Below are 25063 nucleotides of genomic sequence, written 5' to 3' on the forward strand. Positions count from 1 at the left end.
AGAGCTTGAAGAGGAGAGGGTGAGCAGCTTTAAATACCTGGGGGTCCAAATCAGTGAGGACCTCACCTGGACACTCAACACCACCTGAGCTGTACTTCCTGAGGAGGCTGAGGATGTTTGGCATGTCACCTAGATCCTCAACAACTTCTACAGCTGTGTAGTTGAGAGCGTCTTGACCAGCAGCACCACTGCGTGGTATGGCAGCACTACAATGAGGGACCGCAAACATCTGCAGAGAGTGGTGAAGACTGCTGAGAAGATCATCAGGACTACACGGCCCTCTCTGGAGGCCATTTACCATTGCAGAGTCCACAGAGCTGCATGCATCATTAAAGACCCCACCCACCTCCAACACAGACTGTTCAAACTCCTACCATTGGGACGGAGGTACTGTATAGGAGTGTAAATTGCTGGACTTCCAGATTAAGAAACTCCTTCTTCCCCTCAGCTATTAGACTCTTAAACAGGTAGCTAGCTAGTGGACTCACTGTATCTATCTCAGAGAACAATCGGTTCAAATTGTTTCATCTCATTGAACATTACTACCATTGTATATTTGTTAATATTACTCATGTAGACCCATCTCAATTTGCACAACTGTTACTGTTATTGTTGCTATTGTTATCATTTAGTTGCACTTAATTTCCACATTACTGCACTATTGTTTTTTTTTGCACATAAGTTAATACTGTACATTCGCATATATAGATATCATACATATATAAGTAGTCTATATTTCTATTTTTCACATTCCATATTCCTACTCTATCCTCGCATATGTACGTATATTTATATTTTCATAGTCTACATTCTTACTACTGCAGCATAGTTTTATTATAATTTTTTCTTACATTGTATATAGTTTTTGCACTGTCTTGGCATTCACTGTGTAAGCAAAGTAAGAATTTAATTTCTCAGGGAAACTTGTTTTTCTCACTGGGTATATGACAATAAACGCTTTGAATCCTTGAATAGACATACACTGTTTTTTATGGATGTGCATATCCATCCTATCTGCACTATAATAATACTGGACTACTAACTACTAAAATCACATAGAATTCAGGATGCCTGATATGCACATCGGGACGCACGCGTGCTTAGAATGAAGGCACAGCCCCGCCTCTAATTGGAGGTGAATTCAGATCCTGCAACCCCGCGACAAACGAAACGTGTGTTTTGACACAGAAACCGAGCTCAGGGTCTGTGCTTCACTGGACTAAAAAGCAGTACACCAAGAGTTATGGAAAACTAAACATTCTGTAATCCAGCGCGGTTCCTGTCAACTCGAACTCCAGCCATTCTTCCTGCCTTCAAACAAACTGAGTAAAAAGAGGGAGGAGCCGCTAAAATCAACTTCAGTTCATATATTATCATAAGAAACCAGCGCCCTGCTGCTACTACAGAGCTGCTCCTCAGAGACGAAGTTGACCGATCCAGCAAGTATTTGCCAACTTTCAGCGGAGCGATGGGGGATTTGATCTCAACTCATCTGGACGAGGCCAAACGGGAGGTTATAACAGGTAAGCGCTCTGATGGAACTGTCTGCTAAACGCGATGCTTAACTAGTTGCAAGATGTGATAGATAACTAGTCTTGGTATGGAAAATAAGGTGTTGCGAAAGGGCTGCAATGCAATTTCAGTTAAGGCCAGGGCTGGGGTTTTAGGTGAAAGGGTTTACATTCCACCCCAAAAAGTAAACGTGTGATAAGAACATTGTGCCGTCTTTCCCGAACTAAAGAGAAAGTTTGTTGCGACGTGGCAAAGTATTTCCTGTTATTATTATTTTTTTTACACGTTTTAAATAACACAATGCAAAAAATAACAAATGAATACTGTATAATTAGTAAGAATTTAAAAGAGAGGGAGAGGATTAAAGTCATAATACTTCTCCATTAGGGTGTACAAGATAAATGTGAGTTGCACTAGCTATTGTTGATAAAGAAGGTTCCCTGTTCGAGCCCCGGCAAGGACCGAAGTCCGGAGGCCTTTCTGTGTGGAGTTTGTTCTCCCTGTGTCTGCGTGGGTTTACGCCGGGTGCTCCGTTTTCCTCCCACAGCCCGAAGACATGCAGGGTTGGTTAATTGAACTTTACACACAAGTCCAGGGACAATTTAGAAAGACAACTTGTGTATGGATTAACTGGTTCTCTCCATGAATATAGTCATAGATGCTGGATTGGCGTTAAGAAAGAAATAAACAAACACTATTGTTGATATCTTAAATAAATCACAAAGAAAATAAAATTGTAAATAAATTCGTGTGGGTGACCAGGCGGCCTACAACTGTTCAGAACTTTGTGGTTTGGGTGGAACGTGTTTGAGTAAATGCTGACATTCACAGTGGATACTAGCATTAGATTATCTACAAGTGCCAGAAGTTAACTTTTTTTGTGGTTTTAGGAATATACAAAAGTTAAATCACAACATATAGTACTACATTTATGTAGAAAAACAACTGATTTAACTGACTTAAATGGTCAGTTTGAATAGTTATGGGTATTTCCTATGAAGTCCTATCAGCATAAAATACAATGTATTTGTATTTAATGCATTAAGGTCAGAATAGGTTGAGATGTAATCAGTTCCATCAGCTGTTGGGGATTTTTTTTTTAATGTTCAGTATTTGAAGGCTGATTTCAGTTGTTTTGTGGTTGTTTTCAATCAAAACATTTTGCAACCTTATTTTATAATACAGTAAATACTGATATTTGGCAGCTACAGGTGTCTGTTGAGACACTAAAACCCAAATGATACAATCCTATTATAGAATCCTGGTCTACGATAAAACTATTATTCGTTTTTTATTATAATTTTTTTTGATGCTTGTGCAATTTTGCATGAGCCCTGGTTAATTTCTTACCCTTTTAACTACTTGGTTACTTTTAACTACTGGATACATTTTGTATAAAAAAAAGAAATCGAACTAAACTCAAAGGATGTAAATTTATCTTTCATCAGTTTTTGCTGCATATAATCTAAAAACATTGTAAGAGAAAATTAAGACTGAATTTGATTTGAGAAATGCAAGAGAGAGAACTGTTAACTTTCCGTTTTCTCTCCTTTTGCACATTTTAAGAGAAAGCACATACCAGATATGGAATCTCAGGAATGCATGCAGAGCCAAACAGCATTGAGGAGGCTGCCTGGATGATCTGTCATACTCAACATTTAGATAACCTTTTTTCAGCAGGCCGTGTATGCTTACTGTCATAAGCTAAATCATAGGCGTGACTGACTTAAATATTAAAAAGTTCTATAAAAATGTGTGGAACTGTAGTAGAATCTGCCTATATGCAGATTCAGTTTGTCAGACAATAGAAAACATCTACAGTGGGCTGTTGTTTGTTGTTGACTGCATGATCTCACCTTTCTCTTGTCAGTAAAGAGGGAGTCCCCCAGTCTGAAAAGTGTCCAAGAACTTCCGGTAGTCTAGAATGAAGTCATCTTCTCAAAATAGTGAATGTGGAATAAAATGACCTCAGCACTTCCTGTCTCATATCTTTTGGGTTTACAATGCTTGACCCATTTAGTAGCTGCAAATGTTTATTTTACATTCTAGCTTTTAAAATATATGGTATTTTTATGTTTGTTGAAGCATGCTGTTGGGTCAGCTCTTCCATTTTGAAGAGATTGTGACGTTTGAGTCAGTTTGGGAAGTAAATGACACAAATGTTTTGAGTAGCTGGGGGGACGAGGGGGCTTTTGCAGGAAATGCTTTAATTGAGTGTTCATGGAAGGGTGTTTCTTAGGAAGTTGTAGAACACAGAGCGGAAATTGTCTAAGAACAATATATTTGTTATAGAACTTTATAGTGAGGTCACAGTGCACAATCCATTCAACTTCCTTGTGTGTGTGTGTAGCCCATCTCATATTGCTTACATTAACACATCCTCTTTTCTAGTGAACAATTCTTAGTCATACACCAAACTGACTAGAATTTAAGCAAAAATGGAAGTGAGTGGGGAGTTAGTCTGAAAAATCATCGGGCTGGAATGGCAGTGTCACTGTGGGAAAACAAACACAGATTTTGCTTCTTATGTTGAAAGGCATATGCTTATTTTTCAGAATTAGGGTTTTTCAGAAGGGTTTGTGTGACTCCAAGAGCAGCCAGTGTAGGTTTAAATAGGAATTTTCCATGATGAACATCAGGCTTGCTCAATGTTGGACTCAGCACCAATGAGGCTCTCATGACAATTAAAACAAATGATGAGCACAGCATGTTTATAAATCTCATCCCGGCATGCTTCACTTACTGTAGCAACAGATCATCAAAAAAAAAAAAAAACACTGCAGTTTGGCCATAATGTATACCAAGAATAACTTTTCATCATGTGCAAAAAATATTTTGCTTGAATTTTTTATTTTTTGAAAAAGGATATGTGTGGCATTGCTGCTTTGTCCTTAAACAAAGCACCTAACTATTTCCAAATTCCCGTTTTATATGAACTCTAATCCCTGACATAAATTCCAGGAATTCAAAAGCTGTTTTCAACCAGTACTATAAAATAGGCAATATAATTTATCTAAACTGTTTGTGCGGTTATATTCAAAAAAACCCATTTGTTAGAAATATTAATGGAATGTTTTATAAACTAAATGAGCAGTTGTAAATGTTCAAAATTTAAATTTCAATAATTCAGCAGTCTGCGATCAGCTATTCCACATATACCACAGCAAATTTAATGCTGAGTTTAATGCTAAGTTTTCGGGTCAGTATTTTTGGAAATAAAGTAAAAATTTTATCCAACAACGATGCATTAACATATGCATTAAGTAAGGCTGCTGAAACTTTTAAAATACATTAATCGAAAAAGGTTATTTTAAATGATAAAATAAACTGTTAAATAATATTTCCTGACAGAATAAAATACACATGTATCAAATTTGTGGCAGGGCCAATGGAACTGTTGGTCAATTTAAAAATATGCACAAACCACACTACTACTTTAGAAGTGTTAAAAGAAGAACATTGTGATGTGTAACTACAATGCTGTCAGCATTATTGCTGTGCAGTTATAGAAAATTACCATTGGGAAGTGTGTTAACCAATCAAAATCAAGAATTCAGGTATTACTCGGGATGATCCATGATCATGCTCTTTCTTGAAGGAATCAAAGAGGACCATGATCCCAGTGTTTTGGGATTTCCTGCAGTAAGCTCAACTAGACGAGCCTGAATGACTCCAGCAGACACGCTTACTATGTTTATGAATATAACAAAGGAAAGATGCAGTCTTAGTCCTTACAAAGACTTCTGATTGCACTGTTTAAATGTAATTGAGTTGCTCTGTGATTTAAAGTTTATTGTTTCATTGGCTAATGAAGTGCAAGCAGTATATTCAGTGTGAGGCTACGGAGTTTCTCTTTGAAGTGGCTGTTATATGGTTATGCTAACTTGATTTGTTCTTGAACTTGTAATGAAATAAAAAAGGAACAAGGTGTGGCACCAAGTATCACATGAGACTCATTCAGTGAGTGACTCATAAACAAACAGCACACACACACATACACAAACGCACTCAGCCTTAGAGATTCACATGAACATGCACATGCCCTCTATCTTGTGGTTTCTTCCCGACCCGGGGCCTAGTTCATAACCATTGTTTTCTTTCAACCTCTCAAAGAAATGTCTTCTGTTAGCACCCTTTTTATTTCAAATGCATTCTGAAATGTACAGTAATGTTTGAAGTATTTTCATGCATCATATATGCTGCAAGTCTCCTATGGTCATGAAAAACTTTAAATTTCCAGGCATGGAGAGATTCTTTGGTCATGTTACCTTTCTCCTTCCCAGAACATTCATAGCATATTCTTGTTGTCAGTACCAGGATCTGAGCTCCCAGATTTCCCACTCAAGGGCTTTCACTTTGTCAGCTCTGACATGGACACATTCCAAAGAAACTTCCTTTTCCTCTTCCCCCCCCCCCCCCCCCCCCGAAGGCCAGCTGCCCCCTGTGTGGTCGGCACGATGGTATTGTAATTGTCCTCACTAGTGGAACTGCTCTTTAAGTGTCTGTTTTCCAACCTCCACATTAACAAAGCAGAGCTTGGAAAGATTTAATTCCCACCTTCAGCTTCATGCACATTACTGCTTCATGCACATTACTGAGATGTTTGTTTTAGTGTCGAAATCAGTTACTGAGAAAAAGCAAGCTAAGTTCGTTGGATTTGTAATGAGATGGTGATTGTGAAATTTTGTGTCAGGAATGATTTGGCATGGCAGGAGATCATTGGGAATCTGCCTAAGGTTGTTTGTAAAAGATTGATGCCTGATCAGTGTGCAAACATTGGTGCAGCAACATCTGCCCAGCCCTTACAGTCAGCTCTGTTCCCACCATCACTGTCTGTACTTGTATTAACTACATTACCCACAATACTGAAATTTTGGTGGTGATTTATCTTCAATAAACATTTTTTGTTATGCTAGTTGAAAGTCTCTTCACATCCCGGTAGCAATCATTATGTGTTTTCGTCATCTGAATACTTTCTCATTTAATTTCAGTTGTTTCCAGTGCAAAATTCAAATTTGTATTTATTTATTTGAGATGTATTTTTGGCCTTTATTTTTGCCTTTTATTAGGATTAGGAATGGGCCAGTATGAGATTTTGACAGTATGATAACCTCAAGCAGAAATATCAGGGTTTTCACGGTATCACTGTATTGTTGTTATAGCTCTGAAATGTTATTTTTAAATGACTTGGTAAAAAAAAAAACCAACCGGACACAATATATTTAGTTTTTGAGCAATGTACAGAATATTAGAAACTGTAGAATTAGTTTATTTTTTCTTTGATTTGTTTCCTAAAAATAAAAAGACTTTGTTTAAAAAATAAAAAAAATTAATTTAACCTAAATCTGTAATTAGTTATTTAATTTGTTATATATTTCATATACAAATCATGTATATAATTTCATATCATTTAGTTATATAATAATAATCATACACATAATTTGATTGAATAACAACCCAATTAGAAGCAAAAACTGAATTTTCTTTGGGAAATTATACTACATGCCTGAACGAAACAAACAGCAGAAGCTCTGAGTGAGATACATATTCACTCTCTGACAGCAGGAGGCGCTTCTGGAACACCAGATACAGCGTTTCCAGAAGGAGGGGTCAGTGTGTTACCCTCTACACTGCACTCAGCCTGAGGGATTCCTACTGTTTCAGTCATTGAGGAGACATGGAAAGCAGCGCATACCGCAGGAACAGTATAATGGAAAATATTAGTGGTTTTGAAACCATGACATTTTCAAATGGCTGTATACCTTGAAACCGGTAATCGGCCCATGCCTAATTAGGATAGGACAGTATATTAAAGCAAAAAGTGGGGAGAGAGAGAGGGGGTATGGTATTGGGAAAGGTCCATGAGCCAGGACTTGAACTGGGGACGCCCCAAGCGCAATGGTGCTATATGTCGGCACGCTGCCCATAAGGTTATTAGTGCCGACATACAAAATTGTAATTTGTATTTTATTTATTTCAGTTTTATTTAAATTAACACAAGCGTTAGTTTTATTTAACTTTAACAACACTGTAGTACTGTAGGTTCAATTCATATTTCATAGCTTTGTTGGCAAGTAAGGTCATCACGTATTTTCCATCACCTCTAATATGGTACTTGTTAAAACAATGCAGATGGTCAGGTTGACCTTATTCTGAGCCTCCTTGTCTCCTTTTTCACATTCCCCTCTGCTAAGTACTGGCTGCACAACATCCTAATGGCTTTAGCAGTTCATTTCATTACATATTCTGGCTTTATGGGGCAAATATGATAGATTGAGAGTTGGTGAGGAGAAATCATAAGCAGAGCTCCACAGACTTTAATTTCTGCAGTGCAGACCGTACACATTTTAGGGTGTTCCTTTGTGCATTTGACTTGGCGGACTGAGTTATGTAAATGCTACACGTCAGGCCTGTTTATAATTTGCTTTGATGTTTGAATTTGAGCATTTAACTGTATGGATCTGATTTGTTTGAGCCTCACCCTGTATGAAACGTAATTTTTATCAGTCATAGCAAATACATTTAACCTTGAAATATACAACGCGAATAACAGTAGGGGATGTTTATTTTAGGAACTCTGAGTTATTTTTATGTGCAGGTGATTAAACGGACCTTTCTTAAGTCTAACCACAATGGACATTCAAATGCAATTAGATAAGTTTTACATTTATTGTCTTTCTTTGACCATTGCAAAGTGATTTATATTCCATTCCCCTCTCGAATTTAATGGTGTAAGCACATTGTTAGTAAATGGACAGGAATGTTGTTGTTTTTTCTTTACCGGACTCTTTCCAAGAGACTGAATGCCTCAGGTTTTACAACAAGCCCTACATAGTAATTTGGAAAACATCCCTCCAGAAAGCGGTCAATAATGGAGCTGTCTTTGTTCTTGTGCCAACTGCAGCGTTGTGAAGGGCAAAGTAGTGAAGCTCAAACATTGTAATCTCCTCTGTTGATCAGATACATGGAGCTTAGTGTGAATTGTTGTTAATGTTTAATGCCCATTGATTCATCACACCATAACTATCTGTTGTAGGCCTGCAGTGGCCTACAATACTTGTAAAATTTTAATGAAACTGCCTTTCACCATAATATATTTTATTTATTTTTTATTGCTGTGTTTGCATAATTTTTTTTTGTGTGTCTATTATAATTATTTTTATACAGAATCTTACATTTTATTATTCACTGTTTATTTGTGTTTAGTTATTTGGCCATAGTACTACACTTACTATGGAAACCTACCAGGCAAGCATGACATGACTTGGACGGCAATATCAAAGTTTTATAAAAACAAGGCTGGTTAAGCGATTGTCATGCTAATATATATTTCACAAGGGTTTTGATCAGATTTGGTATGTGCATATTTTATACAGTACTAGTTCTTCCTTTAACTCTAGGTGTATTTTAAAAAGATTTTAACTTTTTTGGTATGGTGTATTTTTGCAAACTTATGGACCAATCAAGATTATTGTTTGGAATATGAAAACTACCGCGCGGGCGGTAGGGTCGCTGCGCAGATGCAGCTTTCTCTCATTTTGGGGGCGTTTTGTGCAGTTGGTGCGGTGCTCTCGTTGCGGTTTAGGCGATTCCATTAGGGACACAAATACAAACTGAAAAACCTGTGAAAACCAGGTGGAAAGGTTCAGTATCTATATTTATTTTATTATTTTACATTTGTTTTGTTTTCTTTAGGAATCCTGTAAGTGCTTTATTGGTAATTGATTGGTAATTTATTGATATTAAGCAGATGTAATTATTTTGTTCAGATCAAAATGTTATGACATTGTATATTACAATTGTAAACTTGAAAAGTGAACCTTTTAAAATGGGGTCTAAAGATATATATGGTCTTTTTATAGAAATTCATTTTATATATATTATACATTTAACTAAAGGATCCTGCAAGCACTTTATATTTACCTCCTTTACATACCTCACAAAAGGTGGTTCAGTAATGTTGAGTGTTAGAGGAACTGATTATTGCATATGCAGATCCCATTGTGTTTTGGTTAAATATTTTTTATTTATTCATTGCTAAGGTTTGCATATGGTGGTCTGTTCTGAATGGCAGCTTTCCTAAAAATATATCCTATTCCTAAAATAAGAAATATCCCAATATATCGCCTTGCTTACAGTATTGCAACATATCATATCACAATCACAACCATTGTATTGTGATGCGTATTGTATCACCAGATTCTTGGCAATACACAGCCCTACTTTTTACCTTAGACATTTATAACTTTTTAATTTCTAACTTATAATATTGTTTGTAATAATCATGCTGGTGGTTTGAGTTCTATGTATATTCACCGATTTTCTTTCTTAGCACGGACAGGGGAGCTGATGGGAGAGTTTGGTCGGCTATATGAGCAACAGTATGCAGTCGCTCTCTTTAACAAGATGCGCTTTGACCTCGAGAGTGGAGGAGGACCCCAGAATCAGCTCCTGCACAGGAAGGTAAAGCCCTTTTGGTGTATGTCTGGGTGAGCAAAAGTAAACACAAATTAAGTTCTCCCAGTCTTAACATCCCTTTACATAATGTATAATTAGTGCTGGGTCCTTACTGAAAATCCTCACCATCTCTCTTTCCACATCTCCATTCTTGTGTTTCTTAGGTGCCTCTGAAAAATAAATCCATCTTCTCAGGTGCTTTGTTCCAGTATCTAGAAGATAACAAAAAATGGAGGAATCGTTTTCTCTTTATTCCTGACTCCTACAACATCAACTATTATGAAAACAAACAGGTAATGTGTGTAATAAATCAAAATGCACAAAATTGGAATTGGCTGATCAACATCCATCCTAAAGGCCCGTTTGATGATTCTAGAAGCTTAAATTAATAAATGTATTTAATTGCTTTTCAAAATATATTATTTATTTATTTATTCATTTGAAATAAAACCTCTTTCTTTATCGGTTTCTTTTAATTTAGGCTCATGACAGAGGGCTGCATCCTAAAGGCACCATTAACTGTGCTGGCTACAGGGTCCTGACCTCCATGGAAGAATATCTCGAGCTCCTTAACACCAGCCTACCAGGTCAGTCTGAAGGAGTGAGAGGTCAATGAAAACGAAAGATGGGAAAACCTCAGTTCTTAAGGAATTTTCCCAAATGAAAACTAAACTCTATAAAACAAAGCAAAAGTTAAAGGCTTACCAGTTTTACTAGCATTGTGTTATCATGACAGAGAAGTTGAGAGATTAGATAACTTTACATTGAAGGTCAGTAAACGGCTCCATCGCACTAGACTCATGTGAACATGTATAATGTTTAAGTCATGTGGTTATGGCATTTAAAACCAAATATTTATTACCCGTGTACTCCCACTCTAAGTGCCTTGCTATAATTAAAAAAAAAAAAAATGTGTTGAACTTGCAGCCTTTCTTTCAAATAAATATAGAGTAGAGTTAAGCCAGTCTAGATAAATGGAATGTAAAGTTATGGGCTGTGATCTTTGTGTGTTGTGCAGATGTAGTCATGATGACTATGGAGATCTTCTCATAAGGGCGCTTTTAAAAGAATATTGAATCATGTAACATGCGTTTTGCAGGTGTAAAAGCTAAAGTTGGCAGTTCTCCATTCCTGAAATGTGCGACGCAGTTTCCCCTCATTCTCTGGCATCCTTACGCTCGTCACTACTATTTCTGCGTGGTCACGGAGAAGGAGCAGCAAAAGTGGAGCGCTGTCTTTCAAGACTGCGTCAGACACACCAACAATGGTGAGTATTAACCCTGTTCTTAAAAACAGCCTGGCTAGTGTCCACGTTCCCTTGTCTCTTTAACACCCAGACACATATTTAAGGCATGACTCATTACTCCAGGTAATCGGCTTTCATTACAGTGATTGTTATTCTGTTGTTTTGTGAGGATAAATCGCTTTCAGACTTGCTAGATGAACTGATGAGCTATTTCATACATCAGTTCTTTTAGACATTACTTTATCAAAAAGGAAACTCGAGCAGAACGTTTGGCATGGATTATGGTATTCATTTGGCCTGTTTGATAATAGAAAGAATTTTGCCGCTCAAGGCTGTAAAAAGAGTCCGATGAGATCATGGGGAAAGCTGGAGATTCACTCTCTGTGTGTGAGCTCTGTGACTGTTTATTCTGTAGAGCTTCTGTAACTTTATATAATTAGCAGAAATTATAGCATTTCACTATAAATGCCACTTTTCTGTGTTTTGTATATGGCCATTAAATAAAATATGATTTGAGCAGGCCTTTATTTGTTGCATAATTCTAGTCAATTCTCAGGCTGGATATGTATGTTGCGCAAAAATCTTGGTTGTTTTTCTTGACAATATGCTGAAATGTAAGTTTACAAATCTTAGTTAAGTATCTGCTCATGTAAAAATAGTTACACCATGCCTAGGGCTATCAGAAAGTTCATTGTTACTGTGAGAGTTTTGCTCTTTCACAGTGATGTCATTGTTAGATTTTGATATGCTGTTTGTCTGGCCACTCATACAAGAGTATACTTGTCTTTAGAAGAGTGTCAAGATTGTCCCAACTTATTATGGTTTTGTCACCTGCTACTTTACACTGTTGAAAATTGTACAATTTATTGTCAGAAAAAATGCAGTTGTGCTTATTTTGAAAATACTATGCCAATGTTTTCGCCATTGTGGGTTAGCATTAGTGCCTGTACGGTGTATTTTACAATTTGAGCCATGTATTTAAATAATATAGTGTTGCTATACCAAGCTACTTGAACTACTAAAACTTCTTTTTACCATAAAATGTACTGATAACAACCATCATAATACAAGTAGTACAAAGCCATATGATGAAGAGTTGTCGTAAATGGCCTGTCCATAAAACATGACCAGTTTACCATGATGTACATGAATGTACATTACTAATAAAAAAAATAAGAAGAAATTAATTTATGTATACAAAATAAAATGTCACACAGGAACTTTTGGGAATGTAATTTCACTGTTTTCATTGTAAATTAAATGAAAATACATAGTTTTTACTTCCACAAACAATAAAATAAACAGTAATGTACAGTAAAAGTAAATACAATGTGATGGTTAAACCATTTGGAGTTTTTTTTCACAGAATATGGTAAAGTAATTTTAACTGTTTTCACTGTAAATTCATAGTTTTGACTTCCACAAACAATAAATTAAGCAATAGTTTACAGTAAAATTACATATAGTGTGATTGTTAAACCATTTGTAGTTTTTCACTGAAAATGGTAATGTGTACTCTTCACTGTAAATTAAAAGGAAATTTTTACTTCATAAAACAAGAAAAGGTTATTTTACAGTTAAAGTACATATAATCTGATTGCTAAACCATTTTGAGTTTTTCATTGAATATGATATTTAAAGTTGGCTTTTTTATTTTTTTACTGTAGCATTTTTCTATAAAAATGATGGTCTGGTTTTTGCACTGGTTTTTGCAGTGTTCGTTGGTTTTCAAAGGAAGCGTTGTTGTGGGGTCCCACTATGGTCTTCCTATGGTATAGCCTATTCAGTGGGTGTGGGAGAGAAGACTGATGGTCTTGACATTAATTGATATGATAGAAATTCAGTCTAATTATACTTAAGGTATTGAGTGTGAGGTGGTTCTCTGTGTCTCACAGGCATCTTATGATGGCTTCCACGGCTGCTAGAGCTGTTTTCTCTCCGCTGTAGTCCAGATTCCAGAGTGGTCACAGCTGGGGCTGTCAACCCATAATTCAGTTTGGATGGGAGGCTGCCAAGAGGGAATGCACACTTGCGGCGAGGGCAGTAATGTCCCCTGGGGTATTAAGGCGGCCATCTGAAAGTGTGTGTGCTTTAGAGTTAGCCAAATCCCTGCTGCGTGTACGTTCTGAATGCAAGCACATCTGCAGAGCCTTTTTCCCAAATAAGGGATGGTTCAGTTCTGGTTAAGTTCTTTGCTTTTCATTAGTCTGTTTAAGATGTTCCCTGACATATTTAAAATATTTTAGCCTGTCGTTTTCTATTCTCACTGTTTAATAGGAAGGTTAGCTGTAAGTGGAGACTGTGCACTTCTAGAGAGGTGACCGTGACCAATTTGACATTACAAAGAATCAATTTTTTACTCTGTTTATTACAGACAGTAATAGGAGTGGATAGGTGAAACATGCAGTAAACCATAGTGCTTAATTTCAGAAATGTATCTAAACATCTTGCTCAGTTTAGTATCTCTATTAAACAAACACTCTTTGTAATGTTATGTAACTCTGGTCTGATTCATTGGTTAAAAAGATGTTGTTTCCGTGAGTATGTATGTACCTGGTCACCATGGCGGTTTAAGGCAAGCCCTGCAGAAGGAGTGTAGGTTTAAGTAATTCGTAATGGGCTGTTATTCATAATTTGAACACAAATGTGATTGCCCTTCCCTTTTACCTGTCAAAATCACACGTCCATTATGTAAGTACTGTAATTATGTTAAGTACTGTCCTGGTACTGAGTCATAATTTTGTGAGCTTGTGAATGGCAGTGTTTCCTGCAAGCACTTTGAGCATTGCTGCTGTTAAATCTTTCACCACACCAAAAATAATCTTATTTAATTCAAGTTGTGTATGTGAAATGGCAGTTGAAAATGTAATGTGAAAAGCTGATGACAAGAAGTCATGTCTTTTTATTGAGATGTTTGATTCACAACTCACAGCTAAATTAAATTTAGTTAATTTAAGCCAGTTCTTTTTTAGTAAATCAGAAACATAAAATTCAGCCAGTGTGGTCTGATTCATGGACAAATGACTCTGAGCCAGTCCTTTGAATGGTTCAAAACTCATTAGTTACTGGTTCAATCTGAAAAATCCACTAAGTGAATTAACATTTTTAACCTGACTATCAATATAATATTTAAATGTATTTAAGTAGACGTATACTAATCTCTTTCTTTATTTGACATTTTTTTATTTTTATTTCTTGAGCTCTGTGAATTTATTTGACACAACATCTGCTGAGAATTAAGGCATCTAAACTGAAAACATGAGCCAGGCATATGTCTTCGATATGGTTGTGGGTGAGCATTGTGTCAGAATTGTGTTGGTTCAAATTGCACTTCTCCATAAGAGCTTAATGTTATGTATAACTTAATATATTATATTGTCTATAACCGCTCATCTGTGCCCTAAAATGTGCCAGGACATTAGGAACATGCAGTGATTCAAAAGGATGGTGCTATTTCTGTGACTTGATGCCCAGAGGAGTAAAACCCAGCGTGCATGAACAGAGGAAGATAAGGGCTGGATCCTGACAAGTCACAGCATGTTTTTGGGAGTGCATCATTTACATGTACAATATTTAAACCACTTAATGCATATCTAGTGTATATCTAGTGTCTAGTATCCTGGCTTGCTGAGTTCAGCGGGCTAATGCTGTCATGAGCAATCTGTTTATACTGGTGGCCCAGTAAAGTCTGGAATGCAACGGCAATTTAACCATGCTGTTCATAGTTTTGTTTGTCTGATTTTCCCCGTGTGATTTTTGGCAGGCAAGACAGGCTTTAAAAGGAATAGTTCACCCGAAAATGAAAGTTTGCTGAAATTTACTCCCCATCGGGTCATCCATGATGTATAGGAGTTTTTTTTTTTTGTTTTTTTTTTTGGAATAGATCTAGAGAAATGTAGCATTACATGTCTTCGAGTTCTCGGATTGTGCAGTGTATGGGTGCCGTCAGAATGAGAGTTGATTAAAATCACAACAAATCCTCATGATTAAGTCCATCAGTTTATGTCTTATGGAGTGAAAAAAAAAAGTGAAAATTTGCTTTCTCTTGTGAAAAAATTGGTTCATCTGAAATCATTACAGATTAAGCACTTTTTTTTAAAAGCAAAATCAGTTCTCAATTAACATGTCGGTAGATTTGGATATGACAGCACAACAAGGGAGGGAATTTTTTTTACTGGAGGAAATGTTATTATGGATTATAGCTTTTGGCCAGAAGTAACCCTTTAAGGTCAAAATTCCTTCGCATGTCACAAACCTTACTTAATTCTGTTATTTATGGTGTTGAGATGGCCTACACAAAGTCCTACAGAGATTTATAATGTATATGGTGCATGTCAGCCTTAGGAGAAGGTTTTATTAGGCAACTAAACCGGTTTAGAGGCATGTTAATGAATTAAGTCCAGGTGGTTTAAAACCTCTCCGTTGTCCAGACATAAAGCTGCTCTTTGAAAGCCTATTGAATGTCATTTTAAAGGTCTTAGATTGACAACCTGACATAAGCTACACAAATATGCAGAAACGTATTTAGAATAGTATTCAGAATAATTAGAATTCCTGTACAATGAGTTTTTATGAACCGTTACATTTACGACTGAAAGGGTTTAAAATGTGAAACCTCAATGCTTGAACTTAGTCTAGTGTTATCCAACCTACGTCTCATGTTGTGCAAGGTATTTATCAGCTCGTTGGTGTCATAGGGTTATTGGAGCATGGTGTGTAAAGAGGGGTTTTTTTTCTTCACCAAGGATCCTCATTTTTCTCTCATTAAACTTTTATCATCTGGTGTTTTTGTACTGACTTAAGTTTAGCTGTTTTTACAGTGACCGCGCCAGAATAAGCGACCCGTTACGCTTGTTCTATAGTTTTTGCATAACACTTCTCAGGTTATCCCCAGATGTTCATAAATATGTTCATTTTTATTTTATTTTATTTCTGTGCCAGAATAAGTGAAGCCTAATATATGTTCTCTTGCTTTTGTTAACACCTCTCCAGTGCTTCTTTTGTGTTCATGAATATACTTACAGTACCTATGTGCATTTATTTTATTATTTTACTTTGACTATGCATGAGTGACCGACCCATGACTATTGTTTTCAAGTAACACTCTCTGGTTCTCTCTTTGCACGTGTTCATAATCATGCTTGCCCATGTGTGCATGCACTCCACAAAAGCGTCAAGCTGTGCTGATGTGGAGTGCCGGACTTCCTGCCTGTTCTCCTCCTGCCCCCCACACCCTGCCTGCTCAAACTTCCTCTCTTTGTAAGGGTTCAAGCACTCGTGCACATATACTGTATGTAAAGGAGGCTTTTACAATAAGTGTGTCATCATAACTGACACACACACACACACACACACACACACACACACACACACACACACACACACACACACACACACATATATATATATATAATATAAAATGAAGCAGATTGTCAGAGCACTGAACTCGAGATGACTTGTCTTCAAATTGTTCTATTCACACATCAAATACATCATTGCTCTAAGACTCATCGGTATACCGTGGTAACTATGGCATTGTTTAGGGAAATAACATGGTAGCCGATGAGGCAGTGCTTCCTGTTTACCACGGTGACCAAAGCAAATTGAAGTCTGTCTGTGGTTTGATGGAAAAATCTGATTGCGAGATGTGCCTGTGAGTGTGTATATATAAAGATGTCCCCTATTTCATTTTTTTGTCACTTGGTCTTTTCACTTCTCTAAATCAAGAGGAACTGTGCCATGTTATGATGTCATTAGAAATTAATAACTTATGGTGTTTGATTCTTGATAATTTGTTAAAAATGAAAATGTTTGTTACTTGGTTGCATATGTTGAATATGATGAAGATATTAATAAAGTCCTGTTCTCATGCTCAGGACTGCCTGAAGAATGTAAAGTTCAGACCCCCGCGTTCACAGATGCAGTGCGACTCTATCGACAGGCACATGGTCACTATGGAACCTGGGACATGATGTGTGGGACTCCTCCACAGGTAAAACACATACTTTTATGCATCCTGGGAAGCTCTTGTTGGGTTATTTTTGTTAGGTTCTTAAGCACTTTTGAGGTTTTCAAAATAAAAGTAATGTTTTAGTAGATATTTATTTATTGCAATAAAGTGTATATTATTATCATAAATTATTAAAATATAAATAAATATTTAAAACTGAGACTTTTTTTATTTATTCATTTATTTATTAATTAATTCATGTATTTATTTATTTACCAAGAGTTTTAGGGCACATGTTAAAGAATGCTCAAAAAAACTGTAATACCTGTTTGCATCTCTAGTGACCTTACATATGACAGATCTATGATCTTTTTAAGTGGCACTGCGTAGGAATGTGAAAGGAAATCACACATGAATTGTTTGGGTTATAATAGAATACAGATGACGGTCCGAGTTAAACAGATTCACAGGAAGTGACCGGTTTCAAATCATGGTGTCCCTGTAGAAAAGTTGTTTTGTGGTGTTAGAGAAAGAGAGGATGGTATTTCTGGTAGGGTAGGGGTTTATAGGTATCCATCCATCCAGTCATTGCAGATGAAATGCGTATGTTATGCTGGATTACCATTCATACAACTAGGATATGGTGGAATCAGTGTAATTAGGCCATGATTTACAGGGAAATCTTTTTTCATTGTGATCTCTGTAGCAATTTAATCTTTTATATTGCAGTATGTTATACTGTAGGTAATTAACCAGCTTTACCAGATAATTTAATAAAGAAGTATCTCGGAAGTACAAAGTAATAAATCTAGCATGTCAGCGTTTAACCTGTGATCTTCCTGCCAGTATCACAGTAGTAGTATTTTCCTTCTTAGCGGACTTCTTTAATGCCATTGTTTTCTCTCTAGAAGAGTGAAACCAATACAAAGAGAGACATCATGTGAAAGTTGTAGGAGTGTGTGCGCCTGTAACTTGTGACACTAAAACCATGTTCACAATATTTCTAGTTGAATAATAGAGGTTAGCCTACACAGGTTCATTTTTCTTCATTTTTACAATCCGGTAGGCTTTGGAAGGATGCCACATTAACTAGTTTAGTGATATGTGATCTGTGTCCTAATCAGTCTGACAATAGTAAAATTGTAATGTGCTCAAGGCAAGCAAGGTTCCTGATTATATCTTAAATGCATACCCTCCGGGCTTATATGATCAAACTTAGATTTTTCAGAATTGATGTTGATTTTAATAAAGGCACATGTTAAAGTGGTGTTTTATCGTCATACACATTCAGCTGTATAATTGTCTTCCCAGATCCTTGCCAATCTTGTCATGGACACCCTCCTCCCTGAGATGAGAGACCTCATTACCCCCAAACTAAAGGGCAAGATGCATGAGAGACAGAGGAATTGGATGCTGGTACGTCACAGATTTTTGAATCTGCCTTTTTTTTTTTTACAACAGTATAATATGTGGGTCAGAGCTTTACTATAAAGGTGTGGCTGTAGCCCAAAAGCGTTTCTAAAACAGACTGGATGTATTACAGTGGCTTCTTTCATTTTTTTGCCAGATATCAGATGCAGTGTACGGGCTGGTTCAGAGCCAGACTCAGGCGCAGTATGAAGCAGTAGTGCAGAGCTGTGAAGCAGGTCGCCCCCCACTGGAAACCACCATCCGCACAGACATGGACCAGATCATCACTTCCAAAGAACATGTGACCAGCAAAGTAAAAGGTAACTTTAACTGTCAATTTGTTCATTCATTTAAAAGTGGCACAGGTGTCAAGTAGCTTATCTGGAATTTAAACTGCCTAACAGTTATCTGAGGAAACCTGACACTGGATCATATCAAGTTTCTGGTGATCCACTTTTAAGGAAGATTATTTACAAGGAATTGTGAAAGAAGGCGGATGACAGTTTACCTTAAAGCGATTAGTTCACCCAAAAATGAAAATTTGATGTTTATCTGCTTTACCCCAAGGGCATCCAAGATGTAGGTGACTTTGTTTCTTCAGTAGAACACAAAGTAGATTTTTAGCTCAAACTGTTGCAGTCTGTCATTCTTATAATGTAAGTGGATGGAAATCACGGCTAAAACATACAATTAAAAAAAAAGCATACACATACAAAATCAAATTAAACCCTGCAGCTCGTGATGATACATTGATGTGTAAAGATATGAAACAATCAGTCTGTGCAGGAAACTGAACAGTATTTATATTGTTTTTACCTCTGATTCACACAATGTCCAAACTGTTAGAACTCTCCTGTGTGCGTTCTCAGCAGCAGGTGCATGAGGCGTCGTCGTCTTGATTTATGGCAGATCGCAGACTTATAAGTGCATTACCGCCACCTGTCTCACAAGTGGACTGTTGACACTATCTACAATCTCAGTTAAGAGTGTCAGTGGTCCACTTGAAAGATAGACGGCGGTAATGCACTCTTCAAACTGCCATAAAGCAAGAAGATGACACCTCACACACCTGCTGCTGAGAACACGCACAGGAGGACGTGCTCAGGAGAGTTCAATAAGTTTGGAATCAGAGGTAATAAACAATATAAATACTGTTCAGTTTCTTGCACAGACCAATCTATTTGTGTCTTTACACATCAATGTATCATCACGAGCCGCAGGGTTTAATTTGGTTTTGTTTGTGCATGTTTTTTTGTTTTTTTTTTAATTGAATGTTTTAGAAGTGATTTTCATCCACTTACATTATAAGAATGACAGACTGAAACTGTTAGAGCTAGAAATCGTGGTTTGTGTTCTACTGTAGAAACAAAGTCACCTACATCTTGGATGCCCTGGGGGTAAGCAGATAAACACCAATTTTCATTTTATGGTGACCTTACCTTCTATGAATGAGAAGAAAACATGATTTCAGAGGTGTTCACATGACACATCTTTTCCTGCTTAACCTTCCTTTCAATATTGTCAATAATGTCAATATTAATTGTTTCTCCTAATTTTAATATTTAGGTTATCATTTAACACCAACATATTATGGCAAAGATTTAACCCTTTAAGAGCACAATGTCTTAAATTTGCTGTGTGCATGCAATGATAGCTGATGTTTTTAGTAAATATAACATGTATTTCCTATTTATTAGATTTTATGCTGTACTTCAATCACACTATAATGTTGTGATCCTTAAAATCACTGTAACCCACTTAATTATGTAATCTATCAAATAGCATTTTTATTAGTTTCTTTTTAACAAGGTAATTTTAAGTGTTGTAATTATACTATACCATGCATGAAAATAAATATTGGCTTATTGCCAGAATTGTAATATCAGTGCATCCCTAGCATTTTGTCATTATACAACTGAATGGATTTTTCTGTTTGTCTGTAGTACTTGTGCTGCCCAAGGCAGAGAAGCTTCTGAAGGTGAGTATCCAGCCGTACATCAGCTCAATCCTGGATGCGCTGATGGAGCCCACCAGCAGAGGCTTCTTTGAGGTGAAAGACTTGTTCTTCAGAGAACTGGTAGACATGAGCAAGAACCTCCTCAATGATGGCAACAAGGAAAAACTTGGAGAGGTAACAGTCCCCCGCATGACATCTTGTTACTCTTTCATTGCTAATAGGCTGCTTGAGCCATGACTTTTGATAGACTTAATACCCTTTTGCCTTTGCTGTCCAGCACATGGAGAAGATCTCCATGCTAGCCTTCCATCCGGTAAAGATGCAGAGCTGCTATGAGAAGGTTGAGACTCTGAGTCTAGAGGGACTTCAGCAGCGCTTTGACGTTTCCAGCCCCTCCGTGTTTGTCCAAAGAGCCCAAATCCTAATGCGAGAGGTCAGTCATCTTTGAACCGAGAACAACAGCAAAACCACTAGTACTCAAAAACAGTACAAAGTACAGATATGTACCGCACATCTGAGCTATTTTTATTGCGTTAATGTGATCAGGATGCTTCGTTAAACTGCAGCTGGTTTGAAGAAGTATACAAATGTCTCTGTTAACAGGGTATTGTACTTTTGTGGGCAAAACAAGTGGTTTGTGTTTGCCTGTGTGCCACTTGGGGTTTGGTTTGTGGTTGTGGTGTGTATGGAACTGTATGTTAAACCTCATTTTGGTCACTAAATTACATAGCTGCAGTTTTAAGACTAGCATGTGACTGCTGATTGTGAGCATAAGAAAGAAAGGTGTGTCTTTTTATATAAAGTGCTAATCATCATACTTTAGCACTTTATAAAAGACATTTTTACAACAGAGACAGATTTTCAAAGCACAGGGAGTGAAGAAACATGACTGAACATGCATTGTGAATTATCAACATAATGTGCCTCCACTAGTTCCCACCCTTTTGTGTGGTGAAATATGCCCCCATGTGGCAAGAATGATTAAAAGGTGTGGACACAGTCTATATTGTCTGTTTATTTTCCATGAATCCTGTCACACTTGGCTAAAAGCTTTAACAAAGCAAACTGACTTTTGGAAATTAGCACTGTCTACTCCAGACTGTAAATTGTAGTGTATTCTTGCCTTAAGGATATATCCATCTGTTTTCGTGCAGCAAATGGATGATGCGGTCTACACATTTGAGCAGCTCCTGCACCAGAGTTTGGAGGGCCAGGAAAAGGAGGATCTCTGTAAAACCGTCCAGCGCTGCCAGGATCGTGTCATCAAGGTGAAACAGAACATCCATCGGCAGAATGTCCTATCTTTTTGAACCAGTAGGTTCTTGTTTAATATTTATAAAATGTGTACCGTTTTTTAAAATGTCATGTCCAGAAATTTGACTATGACAGCAGCACAGTTCGTAAGAAGTTCTTCAGAGAGGCTCTTCTGCAGATTTTCATCCCTTACATGCTGAAACAGCTCTCACCATCATGCTCTGCTGTAAGTCTTTGCTCTGGTATAGCAATAATGCATTATCCGATCTAAAACTGCTCTGAAAATATTTAGAGTTATTCTATTGTTTTTGCAGGAACTCCCTCATTTCAAGGAGCTCATTTTTGAGGATTTCTCTCGTTTCATTCTGGTGGAGAACATATTCGAGGAGGTGGTGCTGCACACCGTCATGAAAGATATAATGATGGGTAAGACTTCTTTACAAGCCAAGAAGATTAAAACATGTGAAGTTGTGATTTATTGGAAGTAGTGATTAAATGTTTTCTTGTGTACTGTGATGTTACATCCAAGTAAAATAGATTATCGAATTATTAATTTTTTTCTTTGCCGTGTACTTGGTTCCATCCATTGGTCTGAATAGGAGCTTGTAGTTGTTTTTCCTAAATAATTTAAAAGTATACTCAAGTTGCTTCAGCCCAGAAAACATTAATCTGGATAATATTAGTTATAAAATAAGTTATTCTTCACATTCTTGAAAGGCTATCAAAATACGGAGTTATCTGTATTATCAAAATACACAAGGCATGTGGTAGATGTGTGTACAACAGCAACATTTTGATCATTTAGATGCCTTATAAATTTGGACTAAATGATTAGAAAAGCCAGGACATGTCACCACCTTGTGATGTATAAACATTACAAGCTCAAGAAATAAATAAACCAAACTTGCATGGTTGACTCATTCACAGGAAGATCTCATAAGCTTTTACAAAATACCTTCATGCTAACACTGTGACCTTATCAACTTTCCTTCCATGTTCCAGCTGTGAAGGAAGCAGCTGTCCAGAGGAGACACAACCTGTACCGAGACAGTATCGTTTTGACCGACAGCGACCCTAACCTTCACCTGCTGGGGGAGAATCCTCCCATCGACTGGGCTGAGGAATATGGAGGAGGCCCAGAGGAGGTGGATGGAGAGCATAACACAGGAGATCCGGAGGTTCAAAGACGGCGCAGAGTGAAGCAGGTGGTCTCCATGATCCAGATAGAAGGCAATGCCTCTGTGCTGCCCAACGAATCATGCCTGGAAGTGCCCGCTGTAGACGATATTCCAGAAGAGGGGACGGAGGTACGTTCAGACACCTCATTATCCCAAAAGTCAGAGAAGCAAGTGTCCAATGGAACCAAAGAGGATGTGAACAAAAATGCAGTTGATGACAAACCACCAACAAACAGAAGTATACTAAAAGAGGAAGAAAGCACAACAGAAAGGTCACTACAGGACACAGCGAGCAAGTCAGCCATAGACTCTGCCATACAGGAAATCGAGAAAGCTGTACAGGAAGAGGAACATGAAGTCAGGACACAGGAAATTGCAGAGTCATCATCCTCAAAAGAAGAAACTGCGGCCGAGGAGGTAAAACCCACCTCAAATTGTGAAGATGGGGCACAAATAAAACCAGCAGAGACCAATAAAGATACAACTTCAAGCACAGAAAAGCCTTCGGATTCGCCAGTAAGGGAAGAGAAAGCAGTGACACCACCAGACCAGCAGGAAAATCACATTATGGCGAGCACTCAAGACTCCCAGACGGAGAATCCCATCGCTTCATCACAGCCGGATGACAGCGGATTCCAGTCGTCCACTAATGAAGCAGCAGAGGAGGAGCACCAGGCGGGAAAGGAAGAATGCAATGACTCTGAAACAGGAGAGGACACTGGGAAGGGAGAAAGTGCACATATGGATCACCAGTAAAATATCCCATGAACTATTTTCATTTACTGTGTGTTTATGCCTGTAAACAGTGAGTAAATGCATCACCCACTGCTCTAAAATGACTTTTGACTGATTGACGGGGGCTTTTTTTTTTTTTTTTTTTTTTGTGGCGTTTTTGCCCATAAAACACTTTTGTCTCACTACTCTTGACTGTATAGACATTATTGTCTATATCTTTTTGCATGCACACTGTCACATTGTTTTGCACTTAAAAAAAGTCACTCTTAGTTAGAGCTGGGCTCAAATATGAACACTTTCTAGGTCAAAATGTCTTCACCTTTCTGTTCACGATATTCACCTTTATTAGAGATCTCCATTCCTAGTTTAGTGTCATTTCATATGTGCATGGTGCAGAAGAATGATGTCTTTATTTTATGCAACAGTGATATGCTGAATCAAGGCATCTTTTTGAGGAAGTTTGAGGAGTTGGAGACATTTAGCTAGTGCACTAATACTTCCTGGAATGCCAAACAAGCTGCATCTAGTGAAAGCTTGTTTAAGACTGGAGTATTGCTTGTATTGCTGCAGCTGGTGGAGTAAGCATTATTTTCTTAAACTGCCATCATTTGTTGTGATGACGGAATTGACTGCATTAGATTTTTCATTAACCAGGTCAAACAAGTGTAACTGACTGCGAGCCATTTTCATATGGTGCATTTTCCCTCCTTTTTCATTGTTCAATCTTTTGGATTTTTTTTTTTTTATTGCATATGGTAATTGCATTATGATATCAGACAGTATCTTCTGGTTTGCATGCACGATATAGTTACAGACTGAAATTTCAAGCAAGTTTTTGATGTGTAAAATGTTATCAATAGAATCTGACTCCTGTATATGACCACAACAGCTTCCTAATTTCTTCTTTTCTGACTTTTTAAAGTAGTTTTATATATGAAATGACAACGACTTCAACTTTTAACTAACGTAATTGGATATTTTTATTTATTAGTTACAGCACTTGGTACTATAGATTATCCTTTTAAATTGTATCCTGCCCAAATCCTTTTGTGTTATTATTGTATTATTTTTTAGAACAATAAATGATTATTGCTGAGAGACTGCATATTTTTGTCTTTAAGTTGATGTTTTCTGGATGATATTTGATACAAGTAAAATGTATCGGTCACACCAGCAGGCGGCAGTACAAAGGTTTGTTCTGTCACCACAGATTTTGAAATAAGAAATTAACTTTCCATTGATGTATGGTTTGTTAGGATAGGACAGTATTTGGTTTGCAACTATTTGAGAATCTGAAATCTGAGGGCGCAAACAAATCAAAATATTGAGAAAATCTTATTTAGAATTGTCCTAATTAATCAAAA

At 37.1% G+C, this 25063-nt stretch overlaps 1 protein-coding gene across 1 annotated transcript; it reads left to right on the plus strand.

Moving 5' to 3' along the window:
- Nucleotides 1–1133: 1133 nt before the first annotated feature.
- niban2b (niban apoptosis regulator 2b) lies at nucleotides 1134–24795 on the plus strand. The gene is made up of 14 exons (XM_052555374.1): nucleotides 1134–1523; nucleotides 9845–9975; nucleotides 10134–10262; nucleotides 10451–10556; nucleotides 11069–11236; nucleotides 17092–17207; nucleotides 18477–18581; nucleotides 18733–18895; nucleotides 20519–20706; nucleotides 20810–20965; nucleotides 21687–21800; nucleotides 21905–22012; nucleotides 22101–22212; nucleotides 22789–24795. The coding sequence occupies exons 1-14, from the start codon at nucleotides 1469–1471 to the stop codon at nucleotides 23718–23720; spliced, it is 2583 nt and encodes an 860-aa protein (XP_052411334.1). The 5' UTR covers nucleotides 1134–1468; the 3' UTR covers nucleotides 23721–24795.
- Nucleotides 24796–25063: the final 268 nt, after the last annotated feature.

Source organism: Carassius gibelio, chromosome B5 (genome assembly GCF_023724105.1).
Source record: "Carassius gibelio isolate Cgi1373 ecotype wild population from Czech Republic chromosome B5, carGib1.2-hapl.c, whole genome shotgun sequence".
Classification (NCBI taxonomy): domain Eukaryota; kingdom Metazoa; phylum Chordata; class Actinopteri; order Cypriniformes; family Cyprinidae; genus Carassius; species Carassius gibelio.